Genomic DNA, 23,688 nt, shown 5'->3' with positions numbered 1-23,688 from the left:
TATACATTCAAATATTCTATATACAGAACACAGAGGCCTCTATTTAACAAAGTCTGCTGGACCGGATCCGACAGTACGGATCAGGTCCGCCAGACCTCGCTGAATACGGAGAGCAATACGCTCTCCGTATTCAGCATTGCACCAGCAGCTCACAAGCGCTGCTGGTGCAACGCCGCCCCCTGCAGACTTGCGGCAAATCGGCCGCCAGCAAGGAGGTGTCAATCAACCCGATCGTACTCGATCGGGTTGAATTCCGGCGATGTCTGTCTGCCTGCTCAGAGCAGACGGACAGGGTTATGGAGCAGCGGTCTTTGTGACCGCTGCTTCATAACTGCTGTTTTTGGCGAGCCATTCGGAGCTTGATAGATATGCCCCTCAGTGTTATGAGGTATATATAAAGCATTATGAATACAATCTCATGTATTTATATAATAGAGTCCTTGACTGGAGGATCTTAAAAGAACAGTTCACACGTTACATGGAAATACATTCCCATTTGCTCGATACATATATTGTTAAAAAGGGATTTTTAGAGGTGAATATTTATGAATTGCAAAAGTCCAAAAATACAGCAAAATGCATGGTGGATTGACATACCAGTTTTACTGTTTCAATTTAAAGTGAGAAAGTTATCCCAATGCAGAGTTACATGACAATAATACAATAATTATAAAAACACTGCGCACATTTTGTTAATGGAAGTAAATTGGAAAGTTGTTTACAATTGCATGCTCTATCTGAATCATTACATTTTATTTTTGACTTGAGTGTCCCTTTAACACACACATAAATAACCATGAACAATAACAGATTTCTCATTAAAACAATTAAAAAAAATCTAATAATTTCCATGCAAGCAATTATTTATATGCCCTTAAAGGGACAGTAAAGTCACAAAATATCTTTCATGATTTAAATAGGGCATGCAATTTTAAACAACTTTCCAATTTACTTTTATTACCAATTTTGCTTAGTTCTCTTGGTATTCTTAGTTAAAAGCTAAATCTAGGAGGTTCATGTGCTAATTTCTTAGACCTTGAAGACTGCCTCTAATCGGAAAGCATTTTGACAGTTTTTCACCACTAAAGGGCGTTAGTTCATGTGTTTCATATAGATAACATTGAGCTCTGGCATGTGAAGCCCCTAAGAGCAAGCACTGATTGGCTAAAAATGCAAGTCTGTCAAAAGAACTGAAATAAGGGGGCAGTTTGCAGAGGCTTAGATACAAGGTAATCACAGGTAAAAAGTATATTATTATAACTGTGTTGGTTATGCAAAATTGGGGAATGGGTAATAAAGGGATTATCTATCTTTTTAAACAACAAAAATTCTGGTGTTTACTGTCCCTTTAAGTGTAAAGAGATTTCCTAAAAATCAAATCTATTCATTACAATATCACCTTAGTGACTTATCATTTATAAACAACTTTAACTTAATAATTGTCAATCTTGGAGCCTTGATATGAATTATATAAAAAATTTAAGTTGAAAACAGACAACCAACATTGGACTAGATTACAAGTGGAGTACTATTTATTAAGCAGGGGGCTTATAGTGCCGGGTGCGCTAACAATAATGTGGGCCAGCACTCAGAATAGTGCACAATCTGGTATTACAACTCAATGGTAAAACAGAATTACCATAGATTTTTAGCACAGCTGACAGCTAAACATTGCTCAAATCATAAATTGTGACTTATGTGTTGCCCTCTAGCATGACTGGACACCCGAAGTAAAGCGGTAGGGCTAGAATAAAAGAAGAACAAAACACATGTAAAATATATTTTAAAAAGTATTACATACTATATATGTATGTGTATATATGTATATGTCTATAACATATATATATATATATATATATATATATATATATATGTTACGGGTAAAGTCAGAAATCTGGGTAATCCTAGGATTACCCGGGTAAACCTGACATTACCCAAGTGGCTGTGGGTAAAGCTCAATGTAATGTAATTCACCATCTACTCTGTTTTTTTGCCTCTGTCTGGAGGGTTCAAGGAAGGTGCCCTGCCGATCCTCTGGCATCCACCCCAGGTGAACCTTGAAGCATGAGGTTTACCCCCAGGGGCAAAAAAGATAGTGAAGATGTGTGAATAACAGTGCATTGTATATATGTTTAATGCAGTGATTCGATGCCCTCTGGGAAGTTTTATCATGTTACATTGGGCTTTACCCACAGCCACTTGGGTAATGTCAGCTTTACCCGTGTAATGTAAGGATTACACAATTACTTACTATACCCACAACACACACACACATATATATATATACAGTATATTTTTGTGCGTATAAATATGTATGTGTGTATATATATATATATATATATATGTGTGTATATATTTATCTGTGTGTGTGTGTATATATATATATATATATATATATATATAATCTGTGTGTATGTATATCTACTGTATATATATGTATGTGTGTATATTTGTGTATGTGTGTATATATGTGTACACCTATACAAATATAATATTGTTTGTGCTCCACTTGTAATCTAGGCCATTGTAGTTCAATATTATTGTGTTGTTATAATATTTGTATAATAATGAGACTAAAACCCCCCAAAAAATAAATGTTTTGCTTCTAAATAAAAGAAATAATAATTTGAAGTAGGTAATAATAATCTTCCTACCGATGGAAAATACTTTTAATTGCCCTTTTTAGCTCTTTGTTTCGAAGACTGTATATTAGAGGATTTAACATAGGTGGTAATATAGTATAGAACACAGCATTAATTTTATTATGATATAATGAATTGGAGGAAGGAGGACGAAAATAAGCAAAACTCCCACTAAAATAAAACAAGTAAACTGATGAGAGGTGGGAGACACATGTAGAGAATGTTTTTCTGCGCCCTAAAGCTGATGGTATTTTAAGTATGGTTTTGATTATATAGATATAAGATATTATAATTAGTGGGAAACAAACTGACACTAATAATCCACCCACAACATAGACCACAATCATATTAATGTTAGTATCAGTACACAAAATAGTTAGAAGGGGTAAAATGTCACAAAAGAAATGATTGATGACATTGGATCTGCAGAAGTCTAATCTGAAAGTGGTAGCCGTGTGTATAGCAGAATAACAAAAGCCAGTGAGCCAGGAACTTAAGGCTAGCTGCAAACACAATTTGTTATTCATGATAGCAGAATATCTTAAAGGGTTGCAAATAGCCATATATCTGTCAAAAGCCATGGTGGAGAGGAGTGTAGACTCTGTGGCTGCCATTACAAGATAAAAATATAGCTGGGTCACACAACCTCCAAATGAAATAGTTTTCCAACAAGTTAAAGAATTGACCAACATTTTAGGCACTGTGGTAGATATATAAAATATGTCCAAGCTTCCTAGATTCGAAATAAAAAAGTACATAGGGGTTTGAAGAAAAGGATGTATATATATAATAACTATTAAAACCCAATTCCCCATGAGTGCTATGATATAGACAGTCAGAAATATTATAGATAATGGTATCTGAATAGAAGGGATTTCAGAGATGTCACTAAGAATAAATTCCATGGGTGATGTTTGGTTTCCCATGATAAAAAAAATAATAATAAAGGTAGCAAAATGTGTTTTCTCAATAAATCTTTTCAGAATTAAAATGGCAAAAATTGTCTGGATGTGCAAATCTGCAAATCAGGTGATTGAAAAAGTAACCTATTAAATACACTGTACAGTACACCTCTCTAGCAACAAGTTATTGATACAATAAATACATACAATTAATTTAAAATATTTAGTAAATCATACATCAGTATACAGTTTAGTTACTCAGAAAGGGCTGTATGCAATGACAGAATTGTACATAGAACTGAACTACCAAAGATTCACAATACAATGTTAATATTTTGTGGAAGCAAAATTATAGTATGAAATAAATTTAAATATAATTAAATGCTTATAATAATAAAACAAATATACATTTGAAGCAATATTTTATGTTATTGTATTTAAGTGTATCACCAACAAGAATGTGATATAACATAAAAGTAAATCGATAAATAATCTGAAAAAAAATGTACAACATAGTATATAAAATTACTACACCAGGATATAATGCTATTTTACTAACTTTCCTTGTAAGATAATATAAATTAATGAAAACATACAGAAATTTATTTATAATCTTTGCAACTGCATTATTCTGTTTACTTTAGATTATAGGTTACTTTCTCTTTATAATTATTGTATATATCAAATTATTTATCATAGTTAACTCACCTTCTTTCTCTCTTTCTTAAAGCTAAAAATAAATGTCCATATTCTGCTAATTCTAAAATCTTCATTTCAACTTATTTTTGCTCTGTATTTTTTTCCAGATTGTGAAGCAAATGTGAAGCTCTCCAGCAGTTTCATTTATACTGACTCAAACCCCCTTTGGGAAGAAGAAAGTTTGCTTGTTAACAGAAATGTGTATGTGTAATTCCAGCTACAGGCGTGAAAAAAGAAATAAAAACAATGATGGGTTTTCATGCTGCACATTGGCACAAAGAAGTTAATTGCAGAAGTATTGTGGCCCCTGAATATTCCTCTCATTGGACTGAAATTAGACTTGTGCAACACTAAACAATTTATTTTAGGCATAGTAATTTGGAACAATAATACTTACCTATAGCATGCTGGGTAGCTACACTAATCCCCTTCTTCTTCATAGACTCCAGGGCAGTGCTAATAGAAATATTAGGCCTCGCTTCCATTGAGTCGTTAAAAAATGGAGCCGTAAGCTACCGAAGCGGACGACAGCTAAAAGTAATTTACGGCTCCATTTTAGTACCAGGTTTCCATTGAAAAGATTAGCGTGTTGCGCGCAGTCGCTCTTTTTGGCCGTACGTAAGTTTGCGTTGCCAACCGATGTCGGATTTGTCGAAAAGCACGCCATAACAAGTGCATTGCCATGGTAACCCGACCTCTGTCTATAAGAATAACGGTTTGCGCCTGCGCTCTTTACCTGTGATCGCCTCTAGAGAGAAAGACACGGGAGCTAGTTGCGTTGGAAGGAGTTTTGGGTTTTTGAGAGTTGTTTGAGAGTTAGTGGAGATGTCCTCCTGTGACTGCAATACGCAGCTAGTATGCTGGAAGAGTGCAGAGGTCTAGAGTGCAGGCTTCAGCAGTCTGGATCAGGGTTCTGCAGTCACATACACACCAGACTTGTTAGTAAAGAAAACCTTTCCCAAGATAATCATCGGATTAAATGGATGGTTCCAGAAGCCCCTGATATTGTGATCTATCATGGCCGCTGCCCAGACATGACCCCGTGGACTACTTATTTTTAATTAAGGGTTTGTCTGAACTAATAAAAAATAAGAATCAATATTGGCCTAGATTATAAGTAGAACATGTTTGCATTGCATGGAAGCTTTGTGCTCATGAAGCTTTGTGCTCCATAACCTACAATTAGAGCCTCATTCTGATGCTGATAGATACAGCAAAGAACAAAACACCCCACACAACCTTTCTTTAACCCCTTATAACTGCTTCATGCCGTTATTTTCATTAAAACAAATGCTACTATATTTTTTTATTAAGATATTAACTGTCCACTTTATTTTGGGGAAATTGGGGGACATTTTTTTCATTAACCAGAGATATGATCTCTGGTTAATGAATTCTAGTGCAAAGTGCTACCGCAAGCTCGCGGTAGCATTAACCAACAACTTGTGTTAGCTGGTTATTAAACGTGTGCCCGTAAAAAGGCAAATTTACCCCTTTACAGGTATACGTTAAAATAGCGATTCACTTGTAATATAGCCGATAATTAGGAAAATTGGGAGAATTCGAAAATCTGTGATTTTTTTTTTTATATAACATGAATTTTGTAAAATGATATATAGCATGTTTTTTAATTTTTTTAATATTCTTTTCTATACTGAGTTACTTTTGACAGGGACAGTGCGGATTAGGTCCGACAGACATCGCTGAATGCGGAGAGCAATACGCTCTCCGTATTAAGTATTGCACCAGCAGCTCTTGTGAGCTGCTGGTGCCACACCACCCTGCAGACTTGCGGCCAATCGGCCGCCAGCAGGGGGTGTCAATCATTCCGGAGATTCCTGTCCGCCTCATCAGAGCAGGCGGACAGGGTTATGGAGCAGCGGTCTTTAGACCGCTTCTTCATAACTGGTGTTTCTGGGGAGCCTGCAGGCTCGCCAGAAACACGGGGCCTCAAGCTCCGTATGGAGCTTGATAGATAGGCCCCTATTTAATTTTATTATTATTATTATTATTAGACATAGCAAAAGTAGTAGTCATAAATAATAATAATAATAATAGTAATAACAAGGGTAGCCAAGCACAACACTAATTCAATGGCATACAAGCAGCTACAGAATATAGAGTGAAAAAATTAAAATTTACCAGGTCTAACATAAGCTGTTAAAGAGAAAACACATTTTCTAAACCTTTGCGTAAACCAAGATGGCTGCAGACCATGTGACTGGGTGGGACTGCTCACTATATCACAGACCAACCAAAAGAAGAAATGAAAGGGGAGGAGAAACAGAAGGTATACAGTAAGATTATTAATCTTGTATTATAAAATATATACACACTTTAAAAAAATATGCTGTTTTGCTTGTACACAAATATATTTTTCATTGCAACATTCTGAATGTTTGAAATTTACCATCACTTTAAATGTGGTGTGCGATGGGTAAGAGAGACTCTAAGGTGGTAAGATTTAATTTTTAACGAGAAACATTGAAGAGTTAGAAAATGTTTCAAAGAGTAAGGTAGCGATATCCACAGAGTTGGTGCAATATGAGTGAATCTTTGGGGATAATAATGGAGGATAATAGACAAGTTAAAAATTGTGGTTTGGAGCATCTGTAGATGAATATGAAAATATAGATTGGCTTGAGAGTCAAGATAAGTGATTTGAATTTTATTTTGTACTCTATGTGAAGGTAGTGTAGGAACTGAAAGGGGCGTATGTTAATTTAATTCCAGAGGCATTCAAAGTTTTTAAAGGAAAGTATGTGTAAAAAGTTAACATTTTATGGGAGACCTTTAATCTATGATTAATTGATATAAATGTTTGAATGCTTTTTATTATTATTTTTTAAACAAACTTTCTTTGAAGAATATCAACATTAGAACATAATTAAGTTATTCAATTATGTTAAATAGATGCCATTATTTTAACCAGATGTCTACATTAGACCCACTACCCAAAACAATCCATCTACTTGAATTTAATTCTATAAATATAACTCCTAAAAATTCAAAATCCTAATTAAACTTTTATAATACAGACAGAGAATGTAGTTTTAAATAACTTTCCAACTTACTTCTATAATCAAATGAACTTTGTGTTCTTAGCATCATTTGTTGAAGAGCATACAAAGGTAAGCTCAAGAGCAGTAATACACTCTTGGGAGCTAGCTGGTGATTGGTGGCAGCAGATATATAACTCTTTTTCATAGCTCACCAGATGCATTCAGCTAGCTCCCAGGGCATTGCTGCTCTAAGCCTACTCCTCAACAAAGGACACAAAGCAAATTGTATAACAGAAGTAAAATTGGAAGTTGTTTAAAATTGCATGCTCTATCTGACCCATAATTTAGTTTACAGACCCTTTAGGTCCCCCCCAAAAAATCACTGTACCTAAAGGTAATCTCCAAACATTACCCACCTGTATTAATGTGAATCCTTGTAAAATTTGAACTACTGCTATTTAACTATTTCAAAGGTATTTACATTTAAATTTAAGCACCCCAAAATGTAACCCTCTAGGCCAGACTCTGAAATATGAAATATATTTACACATGTACACATTTACCATAATAAAATAGATTTTACTATTATAATAAGTAAATCAAATACAAATATATATATATACATAATATACATAATATTTTGGCACATTGCTGTGCCTTTGTCAAATATCAAACAGGTACAGTAGGTAACCTAAAACCAATGACAAACAGGTATATACACACTCCTTATATACATATCTTATTACCACCGCAACCTCGAGCGTTCCGCCATCAGACACATGTGTATGACGTCATCAAGATGTGCCGACGAACGCAGCGTCATGACGTATGTGCTGATGTTGTCATAGCAACGTGTGTAAACTAACAGTGACACTAGCGATTATGAGTAAAGAAAAGGAGGATTTACATTGATCGCACAGCAAGGCTGCTACGAGAACTCAGGGCATAAAAAGCGATGCACAACAAAATAAGGTGTAACCAAATCCCATAAAGGATAACTATGACACTGCAAACAAACCCCCACTTGAAGCAGCATATAACTAGCGATCAAAATGCAAAAAGTGCTTTCTCGTAGTAGCCTTGCTGTGCGATCAATGTAAATCCTCCTTTTCCTTACTCATAATCGCTAGTGTCACTGTTAGTTTACACATGTTGCTATGACAACGTCGGCACATACGCCATGATGCTGTGTACGTCGGCACATCTTTATGACGTCATACACATGTGTCTGATGGCGGTACGCTCGAGGTTGCGGTGGTAATTAGATATGTATATAAGGAGTGTGTATATACCTGTTTGTCATTGGTTTTAGGTTACCTGCTATACCTGTTTGACATTTGACAAAGGCACAGCAATGTGCCGAAACGTTATGTTGCTTTTTTTAATTTGACTTAATAAATTATTTTTTTTTATTTAAAGACCATCGAGTGCTTGTGCCTTTGGATTGACTTGGATACTCTTTTGCAGTGCACCGTGGCATTTCTCTTATAAGTGAGATTGTGCTGTCCTTTTTGGGATTTGTATATATATATATATATATATATATATATATATATATATATATATATACCAATTTATCAAGGGCCGAATGGTCCCTGATGCCCCTGTTTCCGTGCGAGCCTTCAGGCTTGCCGGAAACAGCAGTTATGAAGCAGGGGTCTTCAGACCGCTGCTCCTTAACTGGTCCACCACCTCTGAGTCTGCGGACATCAATCTGCCCGATCGTGTATGATCAGATTGATTGACACCCCCTGCTAGCTGCCAATTGGTCGTGAATCTGCAGGTGGCGGCATTGCACAAGCAGTTCACTAGAACTGCTTGTGCAATGTTAAAAGCTGACAGCGTATGCTGTCGGCATTTAGCGATGTCTGTCGAACATGATCCGCTGAGCGGATCATGTCGGACAGACGTTTGATAAATCGGCCCCATAGTGTAGAATATTTGTACCCCAAAAGGAGAAAAATCAGCTTAAATAAAGAAAAGTTAGTGCTGTGATTAGCGATCCAGATAGCAACAGATCACAATAAAGTATCACAGTTAGGAAGTGAAAATTGCAGCTATGATCTCTGATAAACAATCCCAGTTTACTCTCCAACTGGCTAATGGGAAGCCCCCTAAATGTGTGCACTTATTTGAAAATACTTCAATCTGTGTGAAGTAAGTACCATGCTCATAGTGTAAACTCCTCCCTGTAGCTGTGTTCTCAGATTGTAGATAGGTTCTATCCATCCTTTCTTTGTGTCCAGTGGAGTTGGTAGATAATGCTACGTTTAGTGTGAAAAAAGAGAAAAAAAAATGCAATATGGTAATGTTTTTTTTAAACTTATACATTCAAATATTCTATATGCAGAACACAGAGGCCTCTATTTAACAAAGTCTGCCGGACCGGATCCGACAGTACGGATCAGGTCCGCCAGACCTCGCTGAATACGGATGGGGTTCTGGGAACGGTGCCACGTCTTTGGAGATACCAATCCCTTTCGAGATCACATTGTTTTTTTTGGCAGGTACATTGACGATTTGGTGTTGGTGTGGGACGGAGACCAGCAATCAGTTGCTAGGTTTCTTGACTATGTCAACAGCAACAAACTCAATTTATCCTTCACTATGACTGAAAATGCCAACACTATAAACTTTTTGGATGTTACTTTAACATCTAATAATGATACACATTCTATTGATATAGAACTTTTTAGAAAAAGCACAGCAGGTAACACCATTCTACACTCTTCTTCATGTCACCCTAAACATACCATTGAATCTATTCCATATGGACAACTAATTAGGACAAAACGTAATTGCACAACAGAAACAAAATTTCAAATGCATGCCGAACAGACTAATCAACGATTGGAGGCCAGGGGTTATAAAACAGACCTTCTTATTAAAACAAAGAACAAAGTAGATCTTATCAACAGAGATGATTTGATATACATAGACACACCAAAAAAAACTAAGACAACATAACAAACCCACTTTTATCACAAATTACAGTAGAGATTTTAACAAAATTTGTGATATTGTACGTGGTTGCTTACCCATCTTAGAAAGTGACACTAAATTAAAGAAAATTGTCAATGAAGGTTGCTTCTTTTCAGCTCGTAGAGCAAAAACGTTAGGCAACATTCTTGCTCCGTCAATGTTGCCTAGCAACAGCAAACAGACATGGTTAACTCAAAGACTAGGTTGTAACAAATGTAATGGTAAAATTTGTAAAACTTGCCTACACATAGAACAGGGAACAAAATTTAAATCTAGTACTACAGGCAAAGAATTTGACATACGCTACAGAATCACATGTAACACCACACATGTTATTTATCTCCTGACATGTCAGGGATGCAAAAAGCAATACGTAGGGCGCACGAAACGTGCCCTACGTGATAGAGTGTTGCAACATTTGAGGGATATAGGAAATTCTGACAGTACAACTCCTATAGCAAAACACTTTAGACAGGAACACAATTCAAATGAATCCCTATTAACAGTACAAGGCATACATCACATACCAAGGCATAGGAGAGGGGGAGACAGGGAAAGGCGTTTGGACCAGAGAGAAGTGTTTTGGATCTTTAATTTACAGACAAAACACCCCTCTGGTCTAAATTCAATTATGGATGTAGACTTATTTTACTGATTTTACAAAATCCGTTAGAGAGTATACTTTATACAATATATATAAAATATAATATTCTAAATCCAATTGAAATATTGCTTGAAATCATCCTTTTGAATTTGAAAGGTATAGGTATAAGGTAACATGTACTAGTATTTCTTATTGTCATATGTTTAAGATCATACAAAGAGTTAACATTGTACAGGTGCCTGCAATCAATTTAAGTACCTTATCTTTAAATAGCACTAGCAGGTGTGAACCCAAATCATGCCAGTGAACAAGGGCTGAAGCTTGGCCCGAAACATGTTTGGCGTTGGGTTCTGAACACCTTGTTGCAGGCCTGCGACTAGCCTACATGGTTACATGTTTTTACATGCTTCTTTTTAAACATTTTTGAAAATAAAACTTATTCTTGCTTTTAAGAAAAAAAGACTCTTTACAGTATCTCTCTTTTTTCTGGAGCTGCGGGATGATATAATGTTTTTCTATATATATATATATATATATATATATATATATATATATATATATATATATACCAATTTATCAAGGGCCGAATGGTCCCTGATGCCCCTGTTTCCATGCGAGCCTTCAGGCTTGCCGGAAACAGCAGTTATGAAGCAGGGGTCTTCAGACCGCTGCTCCTTAACTGGTCCACCACCTCTGAGTCTGCGGACATCAATCTGCCCGATCGTGTATGATCAGATTGATTGACACCCCCTGCTAGCTGCCAATTGGTCGTGAATCTGCAGGGGGCGGCATTGCACAAGCAGTTCACTAGAACTGCTTGTGCAATGTTAAAAGCTGACAGCGTATGCTGTCGAAATTTAGCAATGTCTGTCGAACATGATCCGCTGAGCGGATCATGACGGACAGACGTTTGATAAATCGGCCCCATAGTGTAGAATATTTGTACCCCAAAAGGAGAAAAATCAGCTTAAATAAAGAAAGGTTAGTGCTGTGATTAGCGATCCAGATAGCAACAGATCACAATAAAGTATCACAGTTAGGAAGTGAAAATTGCAGCTATGATCTCTGATTAACAATCCCAATTTACTCTCCAACTGGCTAATGGGAAGCCCCCTAAATGTGTGCACTTATTTGAAAATACTTCAATCTGTGTGAAGTAAGTACCATGCTCATAGTGTAAACTCCTCCCTGTAGCTGTGTTCTCAGATTGTAGATAGGTTCTATCCATCCTTTCTTTGTGTCCAGTGGAGTTGGTAGATAATGCTACGTTTAGTGTGAAAAAAGAGAAAAAAAAATGCATTATGGTAATGTTTTTTTTAAACTTATACATTCAAATATTCTATATACAGAACACAGAGGCCTCTATTTAACAAAGTCTGCTGGACCGGATTCGACAGTACGGATCAGGTCCGCCAGACCTCGCTGAATACGGAGAGCAATACGCTCTCCGTATTCAGCATTGCACCAGCAGCTCACAAGCGCTGCTGGTGCAACGCCGCCCCCTGCAGACTTGCAGCCAATCGGCCGCCAGCAGGGAGGTGTCAATCAACCCGATCGTACTCGATCGGGTTGAATTCCGGCGATGTCTGTCTGCCTGCTCAGAGCAGGCGGACAGGGTTATGGAGCAGCGGTCTTTGTGACCGCTGCTTCATAACTGCTGTTTTTGGCGAGCCATTCGGAGCTTGATAGATATGCCCCTCAGTGTTATGAGGTATATATAAAGCATTATGAATACAATCTCATGTATTTATATAATAGAGTCCTTGACTGGAGGATCTTAAAAGAACAGTTCACACGTTACATGGAAATACATTCCCATTTGCTCGATACATATATTGTTAAAAAGGGATTTTTAGAGGTCAATATTTATGAATTGCAAAAGTCCAAAAATACAGCAAAATGCATGGTGGATTGACATACCAGTTTTACTGTTTCAATTTAAAGTGAGAAAGTTATCCCAATGCAGAGTTACATGACAATAATACAATAATTATAAAAACACTGCGCACATTTTGTTAATGGAAGTAAATTGGAAAGTTGTTTACAATTGCATGCTCTATCTGAATCATTACATTTTATTTTTTACTTGAGTGTCCCTTTAACACACACGTAAATAACCATGAACAATAACAGATTTCTCATTAAAACAATTAAAAAAAATCTAATTATTTCCATGCAAGCAATTATTTATATGCCCTTAAAGGGACAGTAAAGTCACAAAATATCTTTCATGATTTAAATAGGGCATGCTAGTTTAAACAACTTTCCAATTTACTTTTATTACCAATTTTGCTTTGTTCTCTTGGTATTCTTAGTTAAAAGCTAAATCTAGGAGGTTCATGTGCTAATTTCTTAGACCTTGAAGACTGCCTCTAATCGGAAAGCATTTTGACAGTTTTTCACCACTAAAGGGCGTTAGTTCATGTGTTTCATACAGATAACATTGAGCTCCGGCATTTGAAGCTCCTAAGAGAAAGCACTGATTGGCTAAAAATGCAAGTCTGTCAAAAGAACTGAAATAAGGGGGCAGTTTGCAGAGGCATAGATACAAGGTAATCACAGGTAAAAAGTATATTATTATAACTGTGTTGGTTATGCAAAATTGGGGAATGGGTAATAAAGGGATTATCTATCTTTTTAAACAACAAAAATTCTGGTGTTTACTGTCCCTTTAAGTGTAAAGAGATTTCCTAAAAATCAAATCTATTCATTACAATATCACCTTAGTGACTTATCATTTATGAACAAATTTAACTTAATAATTGTCAATCTTGGAGCCTTGATATGAATTATATAAAAAATTAAAGTTGAAAACAGACAACCAACATTGGACTAGATTACAAGTGGAGTACTATTTATTAAGCAGGGGGCTTATAGTGCCGGGTGCGCTAACAATAATGTGGGCCAGCACTCAGAATAGTGCACAATCTGGTATTACAACTCAATGGTAAAACAGAATTACCATAGATTTTTAGCACAGCTGACAGCTAAACATTGCTCAAATCATAAATTGTGACTTATGTGTTGCCCTCGAGCATGACTGGACACCCGAAGTAAAGCGGTAGGGCTAGAATAAAAGAAGAACAAAACACATGTAAAATATATTTTAAAAAGTATTACATACTATATATGTATGTGTATATATGTATATGTCTATAATATATATATATATATATATATATATGTTACGGGTAAAGTCAGAAATCTGGGTAATCCTAGGATTACCCGGGTAAACCTGACATTACCCAAGTGGCTGTGGGTAAAGCTCAATGTAATGTAATTCACCATCTACTCTGTTTTTTTGCCTCTGCCTGGCGGGTTCAAGGAAGGTGCCCTGCCGATCCTCTGGCATCCACCCCAGGTGAACCTTGAAGCATGAGGTTTACCCCCAGGGGCAAAAAAGATAGTGAAGATGTGTGAATAACAGTGCATTGTATATATGTTTAATGCAGTGATTCGATGCCCTCTGGGAAGATTTATCATGTTACATTGGGCTTTACCCACAGCCACTTGGGTAATGTCAGCTTTACCCGTGTAATGTAAGGATTGCACAATTGCTTACTTTACCCACAACACACACACATATATATATATATACAGTATATTTTTGGGCGTATAAATATGTATGTGTGTGTGTATATATATATATATATATATGTGTGTATATATTTATCTGTGTGTGTGTGTATATATATATATATATATATATAATCTGTGTGTATGTATATCTACTGTATATATATGTATGTGTGTATATTTGTGTATGTGTGTATATATGTGTACACCTATACAAATATAATATTGTTTGTGCTCCACTTGTAATCTAGGCCATTGTAGTTCAATATTATTGTGTTGTTATAATATTTGTATAATAATGAGACTAAAACCCCCCAAAAAATAAATGTTTTGCTTCTAAATAAAAGAAATAATAATTTGAAGTAGGTAATAATAATCTTCCTACCGATGGAAAATACTTTTAATTGCCCTTTTTAGCTCTTTGTTTCGAAGACTGTATATTAGAGGATTTAACATAGGTGGTAATATAGTATAGAACACAGCATTAATTTTATTATGATATAATGAATTGGAGGAAGGAGGACGAAAATAAGCAAAACTCCCACTAAAATAAAACAAGTAAACTGATGAGAGGTGGGAGACACATGTAGAGAATGTTTTTCTGCGCCCTAAAGCTGATGGTATTTTAAGTATGGTTTTGATTATATAGATATAAGATATTATAATTAGTGGGAAACAAACTGACACTAATAATCCACCCACAACATAGACCACAATCATATTAATGTTAGTATCAGTACACGAAATAGTTAGAAGGGGTAAAATGTCACAAAAGAAATGATTGATGACATTGGATCTGCAGAAGTCTAATCTGAAAGTGGTAGCCGTGTGTATAGCAGAATAACAAAAGCCAGTGAGCCAGGAACTTAAGGCTAGCTGCAAACACAATTTGTTATTCATGATAGCAGAATATCTTAAAGGGTTGCAAATAGCCATATATCTGTCAAAAGCCATGGTGGAGAGGAGTGTAGACTCTGTGGCTGCCATTACAAGATAAAAATATAGCTGGGTCACACAACCTCCAAATGAAATAGTTTTCCAACAAGTTAAAGAATTGACCAACATTTTAGGCACTGTGGTAGATATATAAAATATGTCCAAGCATCCTAGATTTGAAATAAAAAAGTACATAGGGGTTTGAAGAAAAGGATGTATATATATAATAACTATTAAAACCCAATTCCCCATGAGTGCTATGATATAGACAGTCAGAAATATTATAGATAATGGTATCTGAATAGAAGGGATTTCAGAGATGTCACTAAGAATAAATTCCATGGGTGATGTTTGGTTTCCCATGATAAAAAAATAATAATAATAAAGGTAGCAAAATGTGTTTTCTCAATAAATCTTTTCAGAATTAAAATGGCAAAACATGTCTGGATGTGCAAATCTGCAAATCAGGTGATTGAAAAGGTAACCTATTAAATACACTGTACAGTACACCTCTCTAGCAACAAGTTATTGATACAATAAATACATACAATTAATTTAAAATATTTAGTAAATCATACATCAGTATACAGTTTAGTTACTCAGAATGGGCTGTATGCAATGACAGAATTGTACATAGAACTGAACTACCAAAGCTTCACAATACAATGTTAATATTTTGTGGAAGCAAAATTATAGTATGAAATAAATTTAAATATAATTAAATGCTTATAATAATAAAACAAATATACATTTGAAGCAATATTTTATGTTATTGTATTTAAGTGTATCACCAACAAGAATGTGATATAACATAAAAGTAAATCAATAAATAATCTGAAAAAAATGTACAACATAGTATATAAAATTACTACACCAGGATATAATGCTATTTTACTAACTTTCCTTGTAAGATAATATAAATTAATGAAAACATACAGAAATTTATTTATAATCTTTGCAACTGCATTATTCTGTTTACTTTAGATTATAGGTTACTTTCTCTTTATAATTATTGTATATATCAAATTATTTATCATAGTTAACTCACCTTCTTTCTCTCTTTCTTAAAGCTAAAAACAAATGTCCATATTCTGCTAATTCTAAAATCTTCATTTCAACTTATTTTTGCTCTGTATTTTTTTCCAGATTGTGAAGCAACTGTGAAACTCTCCAGCAGTTTCATTTATACTGACTCAAATCCCCTTTGGGAAGAAGAAAGTTTGCTTGTTAACAGAAATGTGTATGTGTAATTCCAGCTACAGACGTGAAAAAAAACAAAAAAAACAATGATGGGTTTTCATGCTGCACATTGGCACAAAGAAGTTAATTGCAGAAGTATTGTGGCCCCTGAATATTCCTCTCATATGACTGAAATTAGACTTGTGCAGCACTGAACAATTTATTTTAGACATAGTAATTTGGAACAATGATACTTACCTATAGCATGCTGGGTAGCTACACTAATCCCCTTCTTCTTCAATGACTCCAGGGCAGTGCTAATAGGAATATTAGTGTTGCGGATCCCAGAGTCTGCAATAAAGGACCTTCTCCTTTAGCACAGCCTGGGGATCACAGTAATACTACTCTTCTTCACAGAGTTCAGGGTCTAATTTTCCTATTAGAGTGGCACAGGACTCTGTGAAGAAGGTCAGATTAGCCCGCAACACCCCTCCCGTCTGCACTAAAATAAAAGGTCTTTTATCAGAGGCTCTGGGCTCTGTTGCACTAATGTTCCTATTAGTGAGGCCTTGGAATCTATGAAGAAGAAGAGGATTAGAGCGCCTCTTTTTATTAAAGGATGCCATGAGCATGAAGAAAATCAGATAAAAAAAATTAATTTGGAAAGTTGTTGGAAATTACAGCAAAAACTTGGACTTTTTTGTCCGTTTAATTGTGGCGTTTGTGTGATGAAATGCGTCATCATGCAAAATGCTGCCTGTAAGCGTATGATGACACTGCACTTCAGGCCTGATCTTTGGGGGCATATTGGGTGGCACTCCCAGTGCTACATGGAAGTGTTGATAATGTCATCAAGAACATGCGTGATGACATCACAGATGGGGTGGAACGCAATATGACAGGCAGGCAAGGTGATCAAAGTAACAGCAGTAATCGCCTGGTCATTTTCAATGTTAATTACTGAAATCTTAACAAAAATATACGTTTTTTCTGTTTTTGTTGCAGTTATCTCACGCCCTATGAAATATAAATATAAAATTCATATATTCGGAATTTGCTGGGCCCTGCTTAAAAAAACAACAAATAATAATATATAATGTATGTGGGTCACTCACTGAAATTTGAATTACAATAGTGTTTGAATGTAAGTAGCAAAAAAAGCTCAAAACTGGGATGTGAAAAATCCCATGCACACACCTCTCCTATCTCAATTTACAAACCTTTAATATCCCCATTAACACATTTTTCATAACCCCATTGACATAACTTTCATATCTTTATTCAAACATTTTCCAAAAATCTTTGCACACATCATTTATATGTCTGTTAATTTAAATTTCAGAACTCTATTTACACATCTTTAATATTTCCTTTAACATACTTTTTTGAACCACATTCATGAACCATAACTTTCTCACATCTTTCATATCCCATATATATATATATATATATATATATATATATATATATATATATATATATCAGACAGAGCACATGCTATTAGGACTAGGAAGTAGGTTAATACAAAGGAGTTAAATAAAGAACAAGGAACACTAGGATAAGTAATGGACTGTTACTTGCATTAGTATGAGAAAGCAGTTCTTTTAAATGCATCTCAAAACTTGCAGATGGTGTCAAAGTGTGTAATGATAAAAAGCTATGCCAATCATTTTATGGGCATTTGGGGACATATTTTTTGGATTCGGTAGATCTGGGTGCGAACCTAGTTCTCCTTAAAAGATATATTGACAATATTATAATTATTTGGCGTGGTTCTAAGGAAGAATTAGAATGGTTCTTCTCAAGAATGAACAACAATACCAATTATTTAAAATTCACTTATGAAATCAGTAATAGTGAAATAAATTTTTTAGATTTAAACATTTCAGTGAGAAATAAGAAAAACATAACTAAGACATATTTTAAACCAGTAGACACGAATAATTTTATACATGCCACAAGCTGCCATTTAGACAAATGGAAGGACAATATTCCAAAAAGTCAGCTATTAAAAATAAGTAAGAATTGTTCAGAAGATATAGATTTTCATATAACAGCTGAGATTATAAAAGAAAATTTGGGGAAAGGGGCTGTGAAACTAGTAAATTAAAGAGTAGCAGGAAATAGATATCTCTAATAAACAGAGAATAACTTTTGTATAAAGAAAGAATCCTTGGGGAGAAACACTGAGGACAAATCACTTGTTCCCTTTATTACACAATATAATTCAAATAAAGACATTTTGGGAAAAATCCTAAGAAAACATTGGTCAGTTTTGAAGATGGATGACGCTATGTGGCCGATTTTTCAAGCTCCGTATGGAGCTTGATGCCCCTGTTTCCACACAAGCCTTCAGGCTCGCCGTAAACAGAAGTTATAAAGTAGTGGTCTAAATACCGCTGCTCCTTAACTTGTCCTCCTGTTCTGAGGCCACGGACAGAAATCAACCCAATCGAATACGATCGGGTTGATTGACACCCTCTGCTAGCGGCCGATTGGCCGGAAATCTGCTAGGGGCAGCATTGCACCAGCAGTTCCCAAGAACTGCTGGTGCAATGATAAATCCCGACAGTGTATGCTGTCGGCATTTATCGATGTGCAGCGGACATGATGCGTTACATTGTATCATGGTCACTCACACTCTACCCCTATAGGTCCAAAAATATCAAAACACCCTCAAATTATATATGAAAAAGTAACAAATTTAAAAAATATACTAATACCCACAGATATGTATAAAAACAAACATAAGTCTAAAGATATATGGGGAAATTAGCTTAACGGGACAGTTTACTCAAAACATTTCTACCCTTAAATTTGTTCCCAATGTTCCACTTAACCTACTGGAGTGTATTAAATTGTTTATAAGTATTTTCATTGTCCTTATATTGGCTTTTGAAATAGTTTATGTAGCCAGTTGTATCCACACCCATCCTTAAAGTTTTTGGCCTTGATGCCAAGCTGTGTTAACACAGCAAGTAGAAGAAATTACACTCCCAGTGGGGTATAGAAGAGATAAAGTAATAAAATGTTAATTTTCCATTGTTCTCTCCAAGTATTGGTGATTGGTTCATGGACAGATATAAGATAAAGATGCAGGTATATGTACACAATGTGATAAAGTAATGAGATCTAATTATACCTACAAGCTCAACACATTTTATTAGGTTGTGGCTTCAAAACACAAAATCAGCTAATTCATATACACAAATAAGCCTTAAAAAAGCAAATCTCATGCATTTTATACTCTGCAGCTGGTAAAAAAAGTTATTGGATGCACAAAAAAAAAAACTATTTTATAGTATACTGTTCCTTTAAAGCCTTTTTTCCCTGTGCATTTTGCAAGGCCTGTAGACACTCTATTAAAAGACAGACCTTTTCTTCATTTATTACGAAAAAAGAATATAAGATCAATAAAACTATTAGGTGCACCAATAAAGATATTATATATCTTATTAAGTGCAATTGTGGGGTTCGATACATTGGGGAGTCTAAAAGAGAGAGTAAGGGAACATATTCTCTCTAAAGAATATGGAAGAAGAGAGGAATTTAGATCTCCCAGTCCCCAAACACTTATAAAATATGCAACAATGTTAATTTGAAATGTTTTAAAAATACGGCCATTGATAAATTAAATTAAAATTGGAGAGGTGGTAACAAACATAAAGCACTCCTACATTTAGAGGCTAAATGGATTTTCTAAATGAATAGCGTGCCCCCCTTGTATTAAACCTAGAGTTTGATTTAGGCAGCTTTTTAACAGAATAAAGGTACAGTATATTGCTGTTTATTTTCACTTCAACTAAATATTGATCTTCACTTGATAGATATGTTATATAGGTGTATCCTCATTGTTCCATGAATACAGGAACATGTCATTGACTACTTTGTAGAGTGTTGAGAACAGATTATACAAGACTTCTATCTGTAGTTTACTATACAATTATAATAGGCATTTTTAGAGATGCGCTTTTATGATAATACAAGAACATACTATAACCAAATCAGCATCTACGTTGTTTTGTAAGTTAAGAATCATGTATGGTTAGAACAGCTTATACAACACTGCAATCTAGTGTTTATTTGATTTCACTCTTTATATAGTTTCTTTATCTCAATGGTGATTCCATAAAACAAATTTTTAACCATCGTACCAATATTATAATGTTGCAAATAGGTGTTTTTTTAAGTATCTTTCTTGCACTTTAATCTTAATTTCAAAGTATGCAATGTTATATCTGAATAGTTTGTTTATGTTTTTTATGCTGAGGGAATGATGTTTTTTAATTGTTTATACAAATTGTTGGTCAAATTATATTAAAAAAAATTGATAAACCTTTATATTTTTATATATTTTTAAATTTTATAATGTATAATTAATTAAAAAAACTGCTTCTAGATTTTTAAATAATTAACTATTTTTAAACTTAAAAATAGTATATGTATAACATTTCAATATCACTAGTTTTTTGACCAACCGTTCACCATTATTATTATTATTATTTTATTATTTTATGTTTCCATATAAACTGTATTCAGAATGGTATATATAGGAGACTTATACCGGAATACCTAGAGCTTGAAAAAGTAGGTGTGTCCTTTGAAACGCATTGCTCTTATGTCATTTGGACTTTACCGGGGAACTGCAAAAACTGTACACGGCACTGATAGACGCCTGAGTATCATGGATATACACCCGGAGCTTATTTTTTTATGGAAAATTATTGGCTACCAGACAGCATTGATTGATTGTTGTATCAGACTGTGAAGTTCCTTGCTATGGTGTAAGTACTTGGAAACACCATATTTGAATACTTATTGCCATCATTAAAACAAAATCTTTTCTCCTTTTTCTAGACAACAATTGTGAATCAGCCTTTTTATTTATGTGAAACAACTGGGACATTTTTCACATCTCTTGGACTATTTGAACCCACAAATTTATTTTCACTTTATTTCTTTAAATTATGGTTTTTATGGATTGTGTTTTTTATGTGATTCTATTAAATTTATGTGTGACTATTTTCATTCAGAATTTGTCTAATTAGGTTTACCTATAGGTGATACTACACAGTATCAGTATACTTTTCAAGATTATATGTAATGTAGATATCTGCTTTGTACTGTTAAGCTTATCTGGTTTTAGATTGGCAATTTGTAAATATCATCCTTTTTAGCTTCTTATCTTTTGATTTTGTCTATAATCCTTTTCATTTAATTAGTGGCAGTACTTATATAGCGAAACATATCTTAGCTTTGGCTAATGATAAAAAGCAGACACAGACAAAGGCCCATAGTTATTAAGGTCTGTCGGACCTGATCCGACAGTGCGGATCAGGTTCGACAGACCTTGCTGAATACGGCAAGCAATATGCTCGCCGTATTTAGCATTGCACCAGTAGCTCACAAGAGCTGCTGGTGCAACGCCGCCCCCTGCAGACTCACGGCCAATCGGCTGCCAGCAGGGAGGTGTCAATCAACCCGATCGTACTCGATTGGGTTGATTTCCAGAGCAGGCGGACAGGTTATGGAGCAGCGGTCTTTGTGACCGCTACTTCATAACTGCTGTTTCTAGGGCTAGATTACAAGTGGAGCACAAAAATATTAGTATTGTGAGCTAACATAGCTCAAGCTCAAATCACTTTTTGCATTCATATAACAAGTTAAAAGTGATGTATAACTGCTCGAGCGAAAGTCTAGGATGTGTTTTCATATGGATGTTGGATAGATTGGGTGAGCTAAATCCCTCATGTAATAGACTGAGAAAAATTATACCAGCAATCATTCAAAGACTAAGCCAAAGGTGAAATAGTGATATCTTCTCCTATATTTCAATATACGTTTAACACACTACACTCTTACATTCATACATAAACTTACATACATATGTACGCACACATAAATACACATACATATACATACAACCATATGTTTACAAACATACAAATATACACCTCTGTCCAATTCCCAGTCCAGCACCTTATGATAGACTATATCCCTTTAAATCACTGTTAAAATATTACTTTCAATGATAAACTTTGATTTTACCTTTAAAAAATGCGAGTGTTATATTTGGTTTAATATGTGTTTTATTATGCATATTTTCAAGCTTTAATACTTTACTTCAAGTCTCCAAAAGGGCTATATATTCAAGTGCCATTTTGTATTACACTTGAGCGCAACACTTGTTACTTGTCTCATGAGAAAGCCCACCCTACACTATCCATTCAAAGTATAGGGTACCCTAATTAAATGTTGGCCATGTGAAAGGGACAGGAAACTCAAAAAAATGTATTTTGTGATTCAGATGGAGCATGCAATTTTAAACAACTTTCTATTTTACTTCTATTATCTAAATTGCTTTGTTCTCTTGACAATGCACTTCTAAGAGCTAGCTACTTATTGGTGGCATTAAATATATGCATCTTGTCATTGCTTCTTCTAATGTAATGAAGTGAAGAAAACTCCTCTAAGAGTGAATAGTTGCCCAATTAGCCTTGCTACCTTATATTATTACTGTCTGGATATAACCATTTATAGGAAAGCTCAACATACCTTTTGCCCTAGTAATATGTATGCTACTGGTGGTTGTGGTGACAGGTGCTATGGTGCTGTGGGTGTCACTGTTAGTGCTAAAACATTTCTCCCATGTATAACTGCACTGTGATAAGTGCACAGATTATTGTTCTCCCTGTCTGAATGCCTTTCTGCACAGTTTACACCAGTCAGGAATTCTACTGTTAGTACCACATTTAACTTCACTCTCCCTATTCCATGTGGAGGGATTCCTTAAAGGAGAGTGACAGGGCCAAAAATATGCTTGGAAACAACAGGGACCCCAGATACAAGAGCAGGCGGAAGAGCAGGCAGCAGGCAAGGCAAGGTTGTTAAAAAAATTGGAGGTCAGAAGGGGCGGAGCCAGCCGGAGACCAACATGGCTGCAACTGTTTAGAGCTCCGGTGTAAGACACTCAAAAGGGCTATCAAAAGCCGGGAAATTGGGAAGCAGAAAGCATACAAGTAAGTACAAAGACATCAAGACTAAATGGTGCAATAAGATCTAGATACCAGAGAAAGCAAGTTCAATTAGATTGCTGGCGAGAGGGCCCTGGGCCTAACATACGCAATCAGGCATAAGTTGCGTGGGACGAAGCACAAAGAAACTGA

At 35.2% G+C, this 23,688-nt stretch overlaps 2 protein-coding genes across 2 annotated transcripts; both read right to left on the bottom strand.

Moving 5' to 3' along the window:
* Nucleotides 1-2,650: 2,650 nt before the first annotated feature.
* Nucleotides 2,651-3,568, bottom strand: LOC128647056 (olfactory receptor 8D1-like). The gene has a single exon (XM_053699872.1). It carries the CDS (start codon nt 3,566-3,568, stop codon nt 2,651-2,653), a length of 918 nt encoding a protein of 305 aa, XP_053555847.1.
* A 7,849-nt stretch (nt 3,569-11,417) lies between these two features.
* On the bottom strand, nt 11,418-15,706 carry LOC128647856 (olfactory receptor 5B12-like; the record flags this gene model as incomplete). Its single annotated transcript, XM_053700565.1, has 2 exons — nt 14,806-15,706; nt 11,418-11,434 (listed from the first exon to the last, which is right to left on the bottom strand). Coding segments are annotated over exons 1-2 (918 nt in total), but the record flags the coding sequence as incomplete, so codon positions are not given.
* Between the last annotated feature and the right edge of the window lie 7,982 nt (nt 15,707-23,688).

This window comes from Bombina bombina, chromosome 2 (assembly GCF_027579735.1).
Source record: "Bombina bombina isolate aBomBom1 chromosome 2, aBomBom1.pri, whole genome shotgun sequence".
In the NCBI taxonomy this organism is placed as follows: Eukaryota; Metazoa; Chordata; class Amphibia; order Anura; family Bombinatoridae; genus Bombina; species Bombina bombina.
The sequence above is the reverse complement of the archived record's forward strand: the minus strand, read 5'-3'. Positions and strand labels throughout refer to the sequence as shown.

Bases quoted from the DNA above. Each gene is read 5' to 3' on its own strand.
- LOC128647056 (XM_053699872.1), bottom strand. From the start codon at position 3,568: ATGGGAAACCAAACATCACCCATGGAATTTATTCTTAGTGACATCTCT.